General features: G+C 32.4%; 3 protein-coding genes across 7 annotated transcripts; all 3 read left to right on the top strand.

Moving 5' to 3' along the window:
• Positions 1–49: 49 nt before the first annotated feature.
• LOC125060299 (glutathione S-transferase 1-like) lies at positions 50–17180 on the top strand. 5 transcript variants are annotated; one of them, XM_047665149.1, is made up of 7 exons: positions 10826–10863; positions 11518–11578; positions 12765–12945; positions 13735–13793; positions 14123–14264; positions 15098–15262; positions 16986–17180. In XM_047665149.1, exons 2-7 carry the CDS (start codon positions 11532–11534, stop codon positions 17124–17126), a joined length of 735 nt encoding a protein of 244 aa, XP_047521105.1. In that variant the 5' UTR covers positions 10826–10863; positions 11518–11531; the 3' UTR covers positions 17127–17180. The 5 variants fall into 5 exon arrangements, with proteins under 5 accessions (XP_047521103.1, XP_047521107.1, XP_047521105.1 ...); XM_047665148.1 differs by having other exon boundaries at positions 10835–10967; XM_047665150.1 differs by lacking the exon at positions 10826–10863 and adding an exon at positions 10880–10898.
• LOC125060301 lies at positions 1025–3596 on the top strand. The gene is made up of 5 exons (XM_047665153.1): positions 1025–1274; positions 1604–1855; positions 2555–2655; positions 2736–2829; positions 3235–3596. The coding sequence occupies exons 2-5, from the start codon at positions 1604–1606 to the stop codon at positions 3511–3513; spliced, it is 726 nt and encodes a 241-aa protein (XP_047521109.1). The 5' UTR covers positions 1025–1274; the 3' UTR covers positions 3514–3596.
• On the top strand, positions 4671–8213 carry LOC125060300. Its single transcript, XM_047665152.1, has 3 exons — positions 4671–4776; positions 5537–5656; positions 7811–8213. The coding sequence occupies exons 1-3, from the start codon at positions 4675–4677 to the stop codon at positions 8051–8053; spliced, it is 465 nt and encodes a 154-aa protein (XP_047521108.1). The 5' UTR covers positions 4671–4674; the 3' UTR covers positions 8054–8213.
• Positions 17181–17663: the final 483 nt, after the last annotated feature.

Consider the following 17663-nt stretch of genomic DNA (forward strand, 5'->3'; position numbering starts at 1 on the left):
TGAGTTGTGGAAAACGATACATTTTTCAGTCGGTATCGTAATGTATACGTCGTATTTTATAAACAAATCTTTAAAAACTATGTTATTGTGTTGATATGAAAATCAAAATTATGAACGTTAATTTAGAGGAAGAGATACGAATTTTTTGGGAATACATCAAACGGTAAGGATAGCTTTTAAAAACGTAGAAAACCACTAGCGTGACGCAACTATGTAGCAGTAGTTTTTTTCCTGATAAACTTCCTTCCCAGCAGCTTCCTATCTGGGGTCGCGACACTACAAATGACTTCTCTTACATATAGGTAGAGTCCTTATTTAAGTGTATTTTCAAATGGGTTCATATATTTCATAGTGTGTATGTCTAAAATTAATTAATGAGAATTAAAGCGGCCATAGTAAATTTGATCAGTAAATGATTCAAGTTTGTTTAACCAACTGTTGATGAATACCAACTGTTGTTGGCTCGTGGTTGCGTTGACTGCATTGAGTTCACCTCTGAATGATTTAAAATACATCGTGTTTTTGTAGTCCAAAATAAATTTAAAATAAAATTTGTCTAAATCTATTACAATAATAGGCTAGTAATCTTTGTATAAAATGAGTTTAAAAAATGTTATGGAGTAAATAAAGTTGTTTAATTATAAAAAAATCAGCAGTTAAATATATTATTTTTTTACACATGTGTACACCGTTTTGGTCAGGATTAGTCCAATGGACGATTATTTATGCTCGTAAATAATATGCCTTCACCTCATTTTAAATCAGTTCAGCTGACTACAGATTTTTAAGTTTAAATATCGGTAACGTAGATTAAAGTTATTACCATGTTTGTTGTGGTTGTTTGTTGTTATGCCTGCGATGTTATTTCTATATAAAATTAATGTTACTGTACTAACTATAGTAAATGATTTATAATAACGCAACATTGGTGTTATGTAGCTAGCTAGCTGTAGTATGTATATTTTTCACATATGTAATATATAAAACATACATATTTTTGGTATGAAACTCTTCTACGTTTTAGTCTATTCTTTGCAATGAGTCACAAACATAAAAATATCCATCTCGCTCAAAAATTTTAAGGAACCCTTTCAATTTGCAAATTCCGATGTTTTGACAAATCCGTCTACGGTATTCTATCTATTATTGGAAATCGTAAGAAAGATAACGTTAAGGGATCTATTGTTTCTCTAAATAGCCCTTTAGTATAAAAACTCAAACCCTCAAGTGATCTGCATCAGTTCTTCGGGATCAGCTCAGCAGAACAGGAAAATGTAAGTAACTATTAATATTTTAATTTTGCTTTAAAGTGGGAGTGAGATTCAAAAACGAGACATCGCGAATCACGTTCTTCTATATGTCAAGTTCCAATACATTTTTGACGTCAGACTTAGCATTGTCTTGTTTCTGAATCTTACACTTGTAGTTCTCAAAGTCAATTTAGTTTATATAATAATTTATTCTTGCTGTTTTTTTCGTGTATTAAAAAATAAGTAAATATTTCAGTTATGCTTTTAGTTGTTTTTTCTTACGCTTAGATACGTTGATTATGATAAAACGCTTTCATATTAAACAATTGCAATTTATGAAACTTTTTTTTTAGATGAACAACATTTTGTTACTATCCGCGTTAGTAGCCTGCGCGCTATCCGCTGAAATACCTCGAGAGCCTCAATATCCTCTATTAAATGCTGAAGCCCACCCTGTTTTCAAGAAGCATTCTGAGGAACATCACCCTGTATATCGGGATGAAAAGTCTGAGGTGAAAGAAAGGGAAGATGTATTAAGAGGAATGGTGCCGATTGCAAAACATGACATGCTTGCTGATGCACCAGCTCCCGTAGCCGACAGCTCTGTAAGTAACTTTGTAATTTAGCTATTTTGTCGGTAGGTAGGTAGAAACCAAAACACTTCTCTCGAGTTTTTCTATGGCTTCTACAAAATTTGTACTTTTATACTTTACTAGCTGACCGGGCAAACGTCGTTTTGCCATGTATATCATTTATAATAAAAAAGGGGTTTATCGCAGAGGGGTGAAAGTTTGGGGTTGTATGTATTTTTTAATGTTGTATCATAAAAAAATATTTAGGGGTGGACTACCCTTAACATTTAGGGAGATGAAAAATAAATGTTGTCCGATTCTCAGACATACCCAATATGCACACAAAAATTCATGAGAATCGGTCGAGCCGTTTTGGAGGAGTTTAACCACAAACACCGCGACACGAGAATTTTATATATTAGATTGTGACAGACCTTCGTTCTATTTCACTTATAATCTTTCGAAGAACTTGTCGCAATGAAGCATTTTATATTTAATATAGTGTATAGTCAATATTTAATTCAGTTGTATGTAGATGGTAGGCTATCGGTAATTCAGTATTTTGGAATCAACCATATCAGCCATTGGTTGAAGGCGCGTAAAGAAAGTCGGAATTCTTTGACAATTACAGAATACCTAGAGCCTAGAATAGCAATATAAAATATTAATTAACCAGCAAAATGGATATTAATAATTGACTTCCATTTTTAAATAAAAATGTAATGATTACAGGACAACATGTCTGCAACGGCATTCATTAATCCTGGTGAGGTGGCTTATCCTGATATACCATATGCTCCAGGGTACGGCTATGGAAATGCATATGCTAATGCGTAAGTATTCTTATTATTAAAACTATTTTGGTCTTAAATCAGTACTCAAATAGAAATTTCATACATTAATATTCTTTCAGATATGATCTCTATGGTAACAGCCTGAGTGATTATTTCATGGAACCAGATACTTCGTCTATGGGACTGTTATGGAGTCAAGTACCCAATTCACGGGTGAGAATTTAGCTGTTTATTATTGAGCCTATCGCTTTACCGTGAAGTCCTGGATTCGACACGGTGAAACATTATCGAACTTGTGTCAGGCTTGCTTCAAAAATGATAAAAAAAAAATTATTGGGAAATTACGGGATCTCTAAGTCTAATAGGAAGACTTCACAACATTCCCCCTTTTATAAACGTACCATAATCCTCGACTAGGTGCTATAAACTCTATTATAACACTCGGAAATTTGAAAATAAACATCTCATTCTATTGTTTTACAATACATACCTTTTATGATTTAAAACGCCATCGCACAATTAGACGCGTTTTTTTATTAAATTCTTATTTATGACTCATTTGGCCCCAGCCACAAAGTCTTCTAAATTTCATAGATATATGTATATGTTCTTTTTCAGACGCTGGTCAGCTACGTGGGTAGAACAATTCATTGGGTGTTTAGCAGTATCTTCGTGATCATGCTCGGTTCTCTTCTCACAATTGGCGTTTGTAGCTACACGAACCTATGCTCCATCACATTCAATGGAGTTGGCCCTATACATGAGGAAATGCGATCCCTCATCACGCCAGAGAGGTTGGAGAAGATAAGCACAGCAGCAGATTTTGTTAAAACTGCGATTAACAAATATCAAACTATTCAGAAGGTCGCTGATAACAGAAAACGCAGATCGTTTTAATATTTAAAAATGTAATATATAATAATATGTATTTTTGATGTCTTAACATTTACTTCAATTAAATTATTTAGTAATCTCAAAAATGTTTTTATTCACAAAAGGATTAGTTATAATCGATTTTATTACTTACTGGAAGTAATTACTGTATTTCTATAATGAGTTAATAGTGCCGTTATTTACCTGTTATACAATTAGGATATTCATTGTTAAAAAATTGAGTAGTAATCATTAACTAATTAGGGATTTCTGACCTAATTAATGAAAAATATCGGGTATTTATTGAGTGCGTTTTGCACAAGTTGTCACAAATAAGTGCAAGGAGTGAACGTGTTAGTAGTGAAAATTAAAAAAAAATCACCTGTTACTTTTAAGCAATAGAAAAGTATATTTGAAGGTAAGAAGTCTTTTACGTGATTATATTACATATTACAAGGGAATTTAGTTTATTTACAAATAACCTTATAGTTTATTAGTTAATCAAGTATATAAATGAGCTCAGACTTTAAAATTTGAGGATATATTTCGATTTGGAAAGGTAAATTATTTATTCTTCACATATCATAGAATAGGTACCTATATATTAAATATTTCTTGCTCTTATTTTTTAAGAATTTTATGATTCATACAAAATATGTTTCACAGAAATGTTTTACAGGGTTGCAGAGTAAGTTTCTTGTAATTTATTTTTACTTAATCTAGTAACGTAGCTTTTAATTATTGTTATTAACACATTATTCAATTGCCTTCTGTTATTATTACACCAAAATCACAGTTGAGCTACACGTGTAATATTTAGCAAATTTGTGTATTAGGATATTTATATACATACTAGCTGATCCGGCAAACGTCGTTTCGCCATGTATATCATTTATAATAAAAAAATAGGGGTTGATCGTAGAGGGGTGAAAGTTAGGGGTTGTATGTATTTTTTAATGCTGTATCATAAAAAAATAGAAATTAAAAATTTTGTCTAAAAAATAAAAATAAAAATTTAGGGGTGGACTACCCTTAACATCTGGCGGGCTGATTTGTGAATCTAAACCATTCCCAGATCCCCTTGAAGACACAAAAAAAATTTCATCAAAATTGGTCCAGTCGTTTAGGAGGAGTTCAGTCACATACACACGCACACAAGAAATATATATATTAAGATTATTTCAGATGCAAGCCATAGTTTTGATGACATTAATGAGCACGTTTGTTCAAGGCTTTCGTATTGATAATAGTAATAATGTGTTGGAGTATGATGAGACAGCTTTTCAAGTGAGTGGGAAAATTTAAATGACTAGTTATTAGTTAGTTACGGTTGTGCTCAGGAAAATGACTATATGTTCGTCGCTTGTAAATAACAATTTAAATGAAAATATTTTAATATGAAATAGATTCTATTAACAGAATGAGATATTTGTGAGTAGTTAAGCAATTCTAGACCTGCCCTGCGATTCTTTAACTCACTTTTCGAACTCACACAGCGGTTTTCGCATCGGCGGTCGCTCTCAAATCAGTCGTGAAGCAGTCATTTTATGATTTGGCATTCTGATAAACAATAAACTACAAGCTCCCACCTTTTCAGAATGCCAAATCATAAAATGACTGCTTCACGACTGATTTGAGAGCGTCCGCCGATGCGAAAACCGCTGTGTGAGTTCGAAAAGTGAGTTACAGAATCGCAGGGTTGGGGTCGTTTGGAGTGACGCTATGTACATTTTTGTATGTGCGTAATAAATACTTTGCATATACATACACTGCTTTTACGTTAAATTTAACTCCTATAACACAGGAGGGATTGAGTGAGAGCCCAACAACCAGAAAAGGCGATTAGTTTACTGCCTCTTGTTAATATTTAATTACTTTCCCGAGAAATAGCGAGTGCATTCTGTAGTTATTAGTCTCGAGTATTGACGTTTAAAATTGTGGTTTTAAAAGCCAAAAACCATACGCCGGTATGGTCGAAAGACTTTACTTTGATCGCAAGTTTGTAAAAGTATTTAATGTGCTATAATCATTTAATACATCTTTCCAGGTGCTACCTTTCCCATTACCTTATAATGAGTATGAACCCACACGACGTGAAGAACACATCCAGAAAAAAGATCTCCTAGAACCAGTTGCCAATGATTTGAGTGTGGTTCCTGCGATTTCTGTAAGTATTTTAAAGATTTTTTTAAATCATGTGCACGATTTTCTGAAAGGTTTTTTGATCTTTTAAATCCGTTGTAAGCTAATCTTGTTAGAGATAGAGATATTTCAAAGACTTTTTAAATAACAATTGTTTTTCTCGGACCGCGAAAAAATATCGGTGACTATTTTTGACATTGTAAAGTACGAAAAATTGTTAATTAAATTTTTTTGCAAACATTATTATTCCTTTAAATTATCGTTCACAATATAACTTACAATGTAGGGAGCTTCAAATGTACTCTACTAACACAAACACCGCTTATTGTAAATATACATAATCGTTTACGACTATTACCTACCGATTTTTCATCAACCGGTTGATCAATAATGTCAATAGAGATATGGCATGTTTTAATTCGATATATATTTTTACATTATTGGTAACAGAACTGCCAAAATGAACTAAGTATGACAAAATGTGCAAAATTTTTGAATGTAAAGGTTTTAGTTAGTTAGCTCTTATCTAGGCACGCCAAGTGATTGTCCATTAAGGCTTAGGTAGTAAAATTTTGCCATTATTTGCTTGAACAATATCACAGATAAGATACTAATTATTCATTCCATGAATTCGTTGTGAGAGTGAGGGGACTATGACAAAAACTACTTACAGAAATAACTTATGTTTCGACATTGTAAAACTTGGTTTGGTAATAAAAAGGTTTAGGCCGAAATCTCCAACGACCATTTTAGTGTGTCGCGAATCGCGAACCAGCGCAGCCCTGCGATTCTGTAACTCACTTTTCAAACTCACACAGTGGTTTTCGCATCGGCGGTCGCTCTCAAATCAGTCGTGAAGCAGTCATTTTATGATTTGGCATTCTGATAAACAATAAACTACAAGCTCCCACCTTTACAGCTCCCGCTGTGTGAGTTCGAAAAGTGAGTTACAGAATACAGGGCCAGGTACTCAGTAACTCCCATGCGATAACAACTTCAATAGATTTCTATCGCTCGTATGCGATAAGCGCTACGGATATTGAGAGAATATATTAAAATTTCATACAAAAGCGTCGGTTATTTTTAGAGGGCATTTACCAAATGCAATAATTTGTAAGATGCTGTCGGGACAAGGATTTATTTTATAGATAGAATTAATAATACAGGTATATGAACTTGTAATCATTTGTTTGGTATAGATGTTTGTATGTGTATATTTTATCTTATAATCTCAGATAAACTTAATTATTTTGATATTAATTATCTTTCGTTAGTGCACTTTAAAAACAATATTATGTTATGAGAGAAAAAATCATTGTCTATAGTTTATCATTTTTCTCTATAGTCTGTGATTTTTAAACTAAAATGTTGTTTCCCCGGTATTTAACTCTTTAAATATAAACATAGCGCGCGACAATGATTTCATTTTAATTGCGTCAAAAGTAACTAAGAACAAAGACAATTTATATTAATATTCTTTACTGAGAAATATATATATATATATATTTTTTTATATAAAATATATTAAACGAATCGAGTTTTGGTTGTCCTCTCTGATATTTTCCAACTTATTATTGTTAAACGTACTTAACTACGGTAACTGTACCTTTTTTATTATATATAGATTTGATTTTTGTATAGATACTTCTCTAGCAATGTTTATAGACATTATTAGATAATTATTTAGTATTTAAACCTTTGCCCAAGATAAAATGTAGCCGTACGTTTCCTCTGTCTTTTGCGTGAAGTCTGTGACGCATAGCCCATTTTCTTGAATGCAAGCCAATTAAAACAAAGAAGAAAACCATCTGTCAGATAATCACATTTTTAATATAAGTTATATTCACGCAATTTATAAATTTGACAAATATTTAAATGATCCTCATCCTTGGGATTGATTTGCTCCAATTTAAACAATTTGTATGGCTCAAAACTTAGCGATTAAATAGAGTGGCGAAATGATCCTTGCCAGTTCTTCTTGCCCGCTCTACGCCCTTGACTTGCGAAATGGTAATAAATGTAAATTAAGAATTAATTTAACTTCTTTTCTGACGATATATACGACGATAGATAAGTGTACTTGTTTACCTATATTAATAAATCTATTAGACTAGACTTAATCTTTGTCTTTGAATCTCAAGCAGTAATACAGATTATATAATTACCATATTTGTTTTAGAACGTTCTCCGGCTCTTCAAAGGTGGCATAAATTTCTTACTGTCAAACTTACCCGTGGTGTTATTTGGGACAGTTGCAGCATTTGGAGCTTGTGCGCTGACACCAATATGCAATACGCGAATTTTGGATATGCTACCGACGGCAGATGACCTTCAGAACATATACAGAAACCCAGAACGATTGACTAGAGCTGCTGAGTTCGTGGAAACTGCTATAAGAAAATTTCAGGCTTTCAACAAATAATGACCTACAGGATAATGCACAAGATACTGCTAGTGCGTAACCGCTAGTCAAGTCACAATCTAGTCTTGAGCGCTGTCAAATATGTCAAACATAAAAAAATGGTTTGACAGCTATTGAAACTACATTTAAGCCTAAGTTTGTATGATATAATTATTTGAATATTACTGTAATAAATAATTTAGTATAATCAATTTTTTTATTGCAATTTTTACTAACTTTAAAAATTAACCGATAAGTAATACTTTATGTTGTAATATTTTTTGTTTATATATTATGACTTTAATAACCTAAAACCTACCTTCAAATAATCTGAATATTATTCTTCGTAATGAGTTGTTTTCTTAACGAACAAAGTAATATTTAGTTTCATACATGATATCATATCGAGTTATTTTTGTTATAATGACTCAGTATCGTGGTTAGTAGAATGTGACTAATGGCATGCAATAATTTGTCTTTTGTTCATTTTAAAAGAGTTATCGGTATTGTGTACCATAGTGCTCATTTCTTAAGATGAAGTAAATTTACACGCGTTAATATGCTTTTTAAAAGAGAAAGAACAAAGATTAAACAATTATAAATCCACGTCATCCGAGACATCCGCTCTCCAAGGAGCACGCTCCATTCGATTACTGAGACTCAGGTCATTGAAATAAAACGGCCAATGTGTCATTGCCTTATCTTGTAAGCAGAGCTGTTTTTAGTGTATTCCAACAGATGCATTTTCGCACTCACTCGGTATCGGACGGTTATCACAAGCGTCAGAATTCACCAAAGTAATTGTTATCAAGATATCAGAACAGTGTTAATTGGGTGACCCATGCGATCGGTTGCATTTTGAATATGGGAAATTCTAAGAGTAAGAAAATGAAAATCTCTACCGACACGACTGTCGAAGAATCTCACGAACGTATAAATACTATAAAGACCGAATCTCTGGATAACGCGAACAAAAATAATGAAGTGGAAATTGCCTCGGAGCAAATTGAGGAGAAAAATAATGATAATGCAAGCAGTGCCTCGACGGTGGAAGTGTTGGACGATAAGTGATTTTATCAGCTGATTTTATACCTGTGTCATATTTGTTTTATGTGCTTTAAATTAAAAAGTTTATTTGATTACTTTTTGTTTTAATTATCACGGTTTTGTTATTATTGTCTTTATCGCGTAAGATATAAATATTATTCTCTTGAAATGCAACAATGTAAGGGTTAAAAACACTATTATAAGTCCATTATCATTAATGGACAACATTGATAGCTGTGTGACGAAGTTAAATGATAATATTGATTTTATTTACGTGTGGATGACACATTCATAGAAACGTTTTGACTATGAAGAGCACGCCAAACGTTGGGACAGTTTAAAGTTGAAATTTAAAATAAATGTGTTACAATTAAAAGCATGTAATGCAGTATATACTGTCGAATTTTTGGCACCGCGTTTTTGGCAAATACCAAATACTTTAACCAGCTCGATATTATATTTGTAAAGGCTATAGTTATCAATAGATCTACATATGAAGGCCTTTACAGTACATAAATATTTTAGTAGGTATATTTCTTAGTTCTTACCTTATCTCGTATAATACATAAACATTAACATGTTGTATATACCTTTTACTTTTAAAACATTAAGATAAAGAATAATACAATAACAAAGACAAAAGAAGAAAAATATTCTACTCAATAAGGACTAACAAAATTCGTGTGAATTAAAAACAATTAAAACTATAAATACCAGTAATAACATACGAGTGACTGTTAGATTAGTTAACAATATTGAAAAAACTAATCATTGTCATAAGTATTTTTCAAGGTTCAAAATACCTAAAGATTTCTTTTTTTCAACTCGTAATTTTTGTGTTTTCGTCTGATCTTGTTAATTGTCATATCATGTATTCCATAAAAAGGCTAATGCTGTGGATGTTGAGGTATCTAAGGTGTTCAGCAGAAGTCTGGCCTCGTGAATTTTCTTAGATAAACCTCCACAGCCTACGGTACGGACTAGACTATTGTTGGTTCGCCTTTATACGCATGTGGCGTTCAGAAATGAGTTGATATATCATAAGAACGGTCAAATATTCGCATAGGATCATTGTTTTCATGAAACATGCGGAGATTCAATTAGTTTAATTTACTAATGTTAAAACATTATACATATTTTACCCTCGAAATATTTAATTCCAATTTTAATTACATAGATGTTAGAAAGTCTTTGTTGATAAAAGTATGATTAGATAAATGGGTCTCTTAGCAAATTGTTTAATCACTACCTATTAGACATATTCATAAATCACCCTTATATAAATACGTTTTACTATCGCACACTTAATAAAAAAACTTTTTTAAAATCGATTTTAACTGTATTCTGATTTCAATAATTTAAACAATAAACAGTTATTATTAGCGGTTTTGTGTGTTCCCAGAGTACATAGCATAAACAACTTTTTTATAATCAATAGTTTTCGAAGTCCATTATCTGCGCTTACGTCATTCCAATTTGTATATAGAACCATAGAAGTAGAAATAACAGCATATCATACCTTCTCTCTCTGACCACGATTAGCCTAACGAACTGTAAGAGTTAGAAGAAAAATATGAAATTCGCATTTATAGAAGTTTTATTTTAATCCTTCGTGAAACTCATGGTGGCGACAGAACCCTAACTGTCGTCGTGTGGATAATAACCCATAATGACTGGCAAATATTATAATAACGTCTCCATGGTTTCCTCAACCATAACATATCATATAAATGGTTGCCAGTCACAAATACCAGTTTACTCATCACGTAACGAGGCTTTGTGAAGTAGGTTATTTCTGTGAAATTTTCAGTTGAATTTCGTAACTTTTAATATTAAATCTGGGTCAATGTATGGACAAATCTGTAGTAGAAAATATACAGTGGAAAGAGTGAGTTATAGAATTGAAGCGCATTTCAATTTTGCAATGCACTTATAAATGTTAAAAATTACGTTTAGTATTTAAATTATTTTTTTTAAATTAATTACATAATATTATTAAATTTGAAATTCCTATATATAAAACCATGTTGATTTGTGTGGAACATTTACAATAGCAATTTTAGTTTCGTTTTAAATAAATTTTAACTTTCTCAAGCCTGCTATGATATATTTAGACAGAATAATATTTTTTATGGCATTAGTCGATTATTAAATATACGAACGTAAGAAAGATTTGATCCCAATGACTATCATAGTACCTACTGGTTATATAGTTACATATATATATTATATGCGAAAATGCATATGAATTACCTTACCGGTTCGGTATAAATTCGATATAGATATATAGAAAATATATCATTTTCTATTGTGTTTAATTTTATGCAAACATGCATTGAAAAATAAAATTTGTATTGCTTAGGTCCTTTTGTCACCGTTGCATAATGGTAATGGTTGGACCATTTACATTTTTATTAAAAATATTATCTTATCTTTAGGAAATATTAGGACCATGAAATATCTAGCAGTTTTCACTGTTCTATGTGTAATGAGTTTTGGGTAAGTTTGGTGACTCAAACAGATAAAACATGAGATTTCCTTATCTACTAATCCTTAATATCCACTAACAATTTGGGGCGTAGTACCTTGTGTGAGTAATGTGCAAGTTTACTTCTATGTGTGAGGGTCCAGCTTAGGCAACCCGGGCAGAATCATAATTTCTGTTATAATACATTGTGTTATACACAGTTCATGGGAGAATATACGCGGAAAAGTAGTTTATTTATATTTTTTATCCTTAGTGGCTATTTGTGTATTCCAACTCATTGTCTGCAAATGCTTTTGCACTTGAATGGTTTTTGGCTTTTGAACTGGTTCTACGCTTGGTATTTGGCTTTTGGGTTAAAATGGGTTTGGTTTGAGGTCCCGTTTATGGTTAGATATTAATTTTTGTGGGTTAATTTCCGATAAAAATATACGGGTTTTTATGACATCCCGATGGGTAAACAAAAATAATTTGTGGATAATTTAATAAAACCAAAAAAGGGTTTTCTCCCCTTGTCTTACAAATGTCTGTAAAAATCTTCTTATATTTTAAATCTATAAATTAAAGATATATTAAATGTATCATATTTCGCGTGAGGAATGTTTTTCTACATACACCGTTTATTTTATTGACACGCTTATGTTTAAATTATTGTTTGTATTTCTTTACTAATATTAAAATATGTTAAGAGCCCTTAGCAAGGGCGTGGTGTATTCCAATATTATAGGGACTTTTATATTCATATCATTAGGGAAATGGAAAATTTAATTGACTTTTTCTCCTAATAGCCAACAAAATATAGCTATAAACATTGAAACAAAAATCTCATGTTCTTCGCGTTTCTTAGAGTTTGTTTTGGGAAAATTACTTTATAACTAATAATTCTCGTTAACATCTGCCCTTAAAGTAATTATTTACTTAAAATCACACTTAGAGAATTCTACCATGATTCGAAAGATTTAAGTTTTTCACAGCATTTCAAGCGGCGATTTTTTACATATATATTTGACACAAACGTTAACGTTAAAGTAACTTTGTGAGACTCTAGATAATTATAAAACATAATTTAATTACGAATTTATAATTTAGTTTGAAATAGAAATTTACTTTGACATACCCAAAAATATTTGAATCACGAATCGCAGACAAAAATCCATTATTCGAGCTTCTCCTAAATTATTTCATTCCTGGTTTCCATAGTAACGCTGCAGCCAAATCTAAAGGAGGCAAGATGCCGAGCCAAGCGATTAAATTGTATTACCTGCCACCATCGCCACCTTGCCGAGCCGTGATGATGACGGCAAAGATTATCGGCTTAGAACTGGATTTGGTACTGACTAACATCATGAAAGGTGAACATTTGACGCCCGAGTTCCTAAAGGTAATATCATAGGTTGTAATTAATTAAGAATTTTTTTAGTCTACGGATTTTCTGTTCCGGGTTCCTACTATTCTACATCTTTTCTAATCTTATCTCCTGATTTCTTTAGTTAAAAAGGTTTAGGTAATCACAATATCAACCAAAACAATTATTACTATATGATATGATATACATTGAATAAGTATCTTTACAAAAATATAGGTTTTAAAGAAGATATTACCAAAAAGTAAGGAGCACAGATTAAAATAACTGAATATTTCGTCGCTCAGTGTGAGTATAGCTGTAGTATATTAAATGGGGGATGTATCCACAACTGTGTCTCTTACTGATATATTTTATGAACAGGCAGTTTTGTTAGAGTATCCTTATAATACGCCTGATAAATATGCAAAGCAATACTACTGCGAGAAACATTTACTAAACATTTTGTGCTTTGTGTATCCTTAGATAACATAAAGCATTCTTTCGTATTCGTTACAATAACTACAAACCCTAGATCTAGAATTTTACATGAGACGTGACATGCTATGAACAATAATAAATAAATAAATCGTTTATTTGCGAAGAATGAGGTATATTAAGATCGATTATTATAAAAATCCGTACAATCAGCCATATAAAAATACGCACGCAAATGTCATATATCATAAAGTCATTTAAAAGGAAAATTAACATAATGTCATAATAATAAGTTAAGTTATTTATAATTGTTGTCAAACTTAATACTTTAGAAAGGCAACGCACACTATAAATCATATAGGATAATATATTTTCTTCCATTGTCTTCAGATGAACCCTCAACACTCGATTCCAACGATTGATGACAGTGGTTTTATTCTATGGGAAAGGTATGATTATAGAATATAAGAGGAATATTTATTAATATTCTCTTACATTAAGGGTCTGTTTCACAATGTATAGATAAAGTACCAAATAGCTATGCAACACATAAATTATTTGGAAGATAAATTGTGCCATTTAACATTCATCGGACTCATAGCTTATGATGGACTTTATGTGACGAATAGCGCTATCTGACAGTCGTGAAACACAACAATACTGTTTATCCTACCAATACGTAATAAATAGCTAATTTGGAACTTATGTAGAACTTATCAGTACATTGTGAAACAGTAAGTATTGAAATATATGTATTTTGGATACCTTCTCATTTTAGTCGGGCAATAATGTCCTATCTGGTGAATGCATATGGCCGGGATGACACACTCTACCCGAAGAATCCACGATTGCGAGCCGTTGTAGACCAAAGGCTACAGTTTGACCTTGGCACTTTGTATTCGAGATATTCAGCTTTATACGTAAGATTTTGTTTGTATATATACGTGTACAATATGTTACGTTTTACGCGTAATAACACTTAATAGTCGTTCTTTAATCTTAATGAGTAACTAAACTAGTAACTAAAACAAATGCAGGGTAAATTAAATCGATCCTTTCTAAATAAAATTCCTGTTTATTACGCTTACATGCTTTATTTTTAAGAGACTTAAAAAAGAAAGGTTACCAGTTTGCCTGTATGTATGTTACATTGTTGAAATTAGATGATGTAAATTGATTTTAGGCTTCAAAGATTATACTGGTACACAAACGCAACACTTAAAATTCAAAGGATAATAAAAAGATTACTATTTTAATTGTGATTTAAGCTATATTTCAACTTAGGGAACAGTAAAGTAGTAGTACATATTTTCTGCACCAACTTTACTTTATTAACATAAGTAACATTGAACTTATAAGTACCGTTTGTAGTAAATATTGCACACTCCCTCGAGAGGGGTGAGCTTTTGGCCCGTTCGGGGCATATGCCCCCTTCGGGTGGTGTTTTTGATCGCACCCTGCTGATACAGGGCGGCACGGGGGCGAGCACATGATGGGGGCCGCAGCGCGCGAGGAGACGTAGGCTCTACTCGCTGCGCGCAGCCGATGATGTTGATGTTGGGGTCATGTCCGGGGTGTCAATCCGGTGGTGAGGGGCCAAGGAGTAGTCTCGACTAGGCCCTGGTGTCATAGTCAGTGACACCAGGGCAGGGTATCGGACAGACTCGCGGCTCGCGGTCAAGCCCCTTTGGATGAGACCCCCGGTGGCCCCGGGGGATTTTTTAAGTAGAAAATCCATGTATTAATATTTCAGGCGCCGATGTTAATGCGTGGTGAACCATACAATGAGGATTTAGCAGCAAAAGTAACAGAAGCGCTGGCTTGGCTCAACACATTGATAGAAGGAAAAACCTTCGTGGCTGGAGATAATATGACCATTGCAGATATAAGCATAATTGTTACAATTACTAGTTTAGACGTAAGTATTTTTATTACTATAATTGAATACGTTTTATGGTTTCTAATAATTTTCATGTTAAGCATGGATTAAGATGTGGCAGAGTTTCATCATCGAACGTTGGGATAGAATACGAAATTCCACCCGTATCATCTCGACGTCCGTCGTTCCACAACTGCCTTGCGATTCTGTAACTCACTTTTCGAACTCACACAGCGGTTGCCACAGCGGCATAAACAATTAACTACAAGCTCCCTCCTTATCAGAATGCCAAATCATAAAATGACTGCTTCACGACTGATTTGAGCGCGACCGCCGCTGCGAAAACCGCTGTGTGAGTTTGAAAAGTGAGTTACAGAATCGCAAGGCTAAGCGTTATTTAAGGCAGTTTTTTCCGCAGAACACCATTGTCTATGCTGCCTGTAATAACTCTTAAAAGGTTGGTAACGCACTCATGAGCCCTCTTGCATTGAGAGTGTCCATGGGCGACGGTATCACTTTGCATCAGCTGAACCTACTGCCCGTTTTCCTCCTGATCTATAAAAAATAATATGGCTATAAAAGAGGATGGCCAAGAGTTTGTCAAATCTATATTAACTTCACAAATTTATTGACGTTCATGGCCAAATACACTGTGTTACCTAAGTTAATGAATTATATTTTGATTTCATTTAGTATTTAATACCTTCTTCGGGGTAGATACAAAAATCAATGTTACTATTATTTTTAGACGAAACAAATAATATTATAAATAGGTAAGATTAAAAAAAAACGTGTGTTATGTAGGCGTATAGCGTTAGAAATGATACTTCTTTGGCGTAACAAGATAAAAATCTTTTCAAAAATTTTATTCTACGTTTGTAGAAAAACGACACTAATAAAAGAAAAAACTAAAATGTTTACTATAGCTAACTTCAGGGTGTTGGTTTTTTGTGATGGTGTGAGCGCGCATCGTAAAAATTGACTCTCATTATTTTTCCCTAACGCGCCCAAAGAAGTATAACTTCAAAAACACATACATATAAAACTTAAAGAAAATTACGAACACAAATTTGTATAATAGTTTGAAAGTAAAAAATTTCCCATTGAAATGAAATAATAAGAAAGTAGCTATTGATTATACTTTATTGGGTCATGGGTAAAATAACAGGTGTATAATTCCCAAATAGCCGTGTATTGGTTACCATTAAATATTAATTTTTAATCGTTGGTTCACTTTTATATTGATTGAACCAATCAATAGTATCAGAAGTTAACTTGTTTTATGTGTTTATTTATTAGTAAAACATTTACATTACAATGAAATAATATAATGTTTGAATATTGGATATATCCTTGATAAGTTTTACAGATAAAATAAGAATATATAGACAAGACAGCCTTACGTTCAGATATACTAAAATATATATAATATAACATCTATATATTACGGCATATGTCAAATAGGAATCCTAGATATATTCACTCAAGTATCACTACGTAAACTACTGGAATCTAACAACTGCTTTTTAGCCTCTACATTCCTAAAATTATCACAAATATTTCACAAAACAAAAGAGAATCGTATTTATTCAATATCAAATAAATTTCTAGCAATCAACTACACCGACGTGGCAGGTTTATTATCCTATAAAATATTAATTGTTTTGTATTGGATACAGAAGGATGTACTTAATAAAAAGTAATAAAATACACTGTCTCTTGTCTAGACATTAAGTTTTCTAACTAAATTGTTTTTTTCTAGGCATTCAACTTTGACTTCAGCGCTCACGATAATGTATCGAAGTGGTACGAGCGAACTCAAAAAGCGCTTGAACCATACGGTTACGAAGAAATTAACACGGCGGGCGCACAACAATTAGCATCGTTTTTGAAGAAAAATTAAAATATATTTTTGGCACTTAATTATTATCTTTCACTAATAAAACGTTGGACACAAGTTTTGTTTAATTAATTACCAAACATTATATTTAACATAAGCAAGTGTCTATTTTATTAACTATTAATTACTTAAGAAGTCATGTGGAACATAGTGCAATGGTTGCAGCTCCTTAAAAACATTGTGTAAATTAAAAAAAATCGGTTGTCTGTAAAGTCGGTTTACTGACGATAGTTGAACGTGACAACTCCATAAAAAAATATTGATGGGATGGTTGCATTTTTCAAAAAAATAATAATTTAATTTGTTTGATAGGTATTTTGTATGGATATAGAGGAGGTAAATGGAAATCACAATTGAATTGATCAAGTTACATTTATTTGTACGCATAAATACAATTATGTCAATTTTAAATGGAACGCCTCAGAGTGAGGTAACGCCTCAGAGCGAGGTAACGCCTCAGAGCGAGGTAACGCCGCATGAGTTATGTTTTTTCGTGCGTGCAGCCGGCTCCATCGAATTATAAGACGTTGTCACGTCAAA

This window comes from Pieris napi, chromosome 21 (assembly GCF_905475465.1).
Source record: "Pieris napi chromosome 21, ilPieNapi1.2, whole genome shotgun sequence".
NCBI classification, from domain to species: Eukaryota; Metazoa; Arthropoda; class Insecta; order Lepidoptera; family Pieridae; genus Pieris; species Pieris napi.

Coding starts and splice junctions, on each gene's coding strand:
- LOC125060301 (XM_047665153.1), top strand. CDS start 1,604: ATGAACAACATTTTGTTACTATCCGCGTTAGTAGCCTGCGCGCTATCC. Junction 1,856..2,554: donor CTCCCGTAGCCGACAGCTCT/GTAAGTAACTTT, acceptor TAATGATTACAG/GACAACATGTCTGCAACGGC. Junction 2,656..2,735: donor GGAAATGCATATGCTAATGC/GTAAGTATTCTT, acceptor ATATTCTTTCAG/ATATGATCTCTATGGTAACA.
- LOC125060300 (XM_047665152.1), top strand. CDS start 4,675: ATGCAAGCCATAGTTTTGATGACATTAATGAGCACGTTTGTTCAAGGC. Junction 4,777..5,536: donor ATGATGAGACAGCTTTTCAA/GTGAGTGGGAAA, acceptor ACATCTTTCCAG/GTGCTACCTTTCCCATTACC. Junction 5,657..7,810: donor GTGTGGTTCCTGCGATTTCT/GTAAGTATTTTA, acceptor TATTTGTTTTAG/AACGTTCTCCGGCTCTTCAA.
- LOC125060299 (XM_047665147.1), top strand. CDS start 96: ATGAAAATCAAAATTATGAACGTTAATTTAGAGGAAGAGATACGAATT. Junction 164..12,764: donor TTTTGGGAATACATCAAACG/GTAAGGATAGCT, acceptor TGGTTTCCATAG/TAACGCTGCAGCCAAATCTA. Junction 14,265..15,097: donor CGAGATATTCAGCTTTATAC/GTAAGATTTTGT, acceptor TTAATATTTCAG/GCGCCGATGTTAATGCGTGG.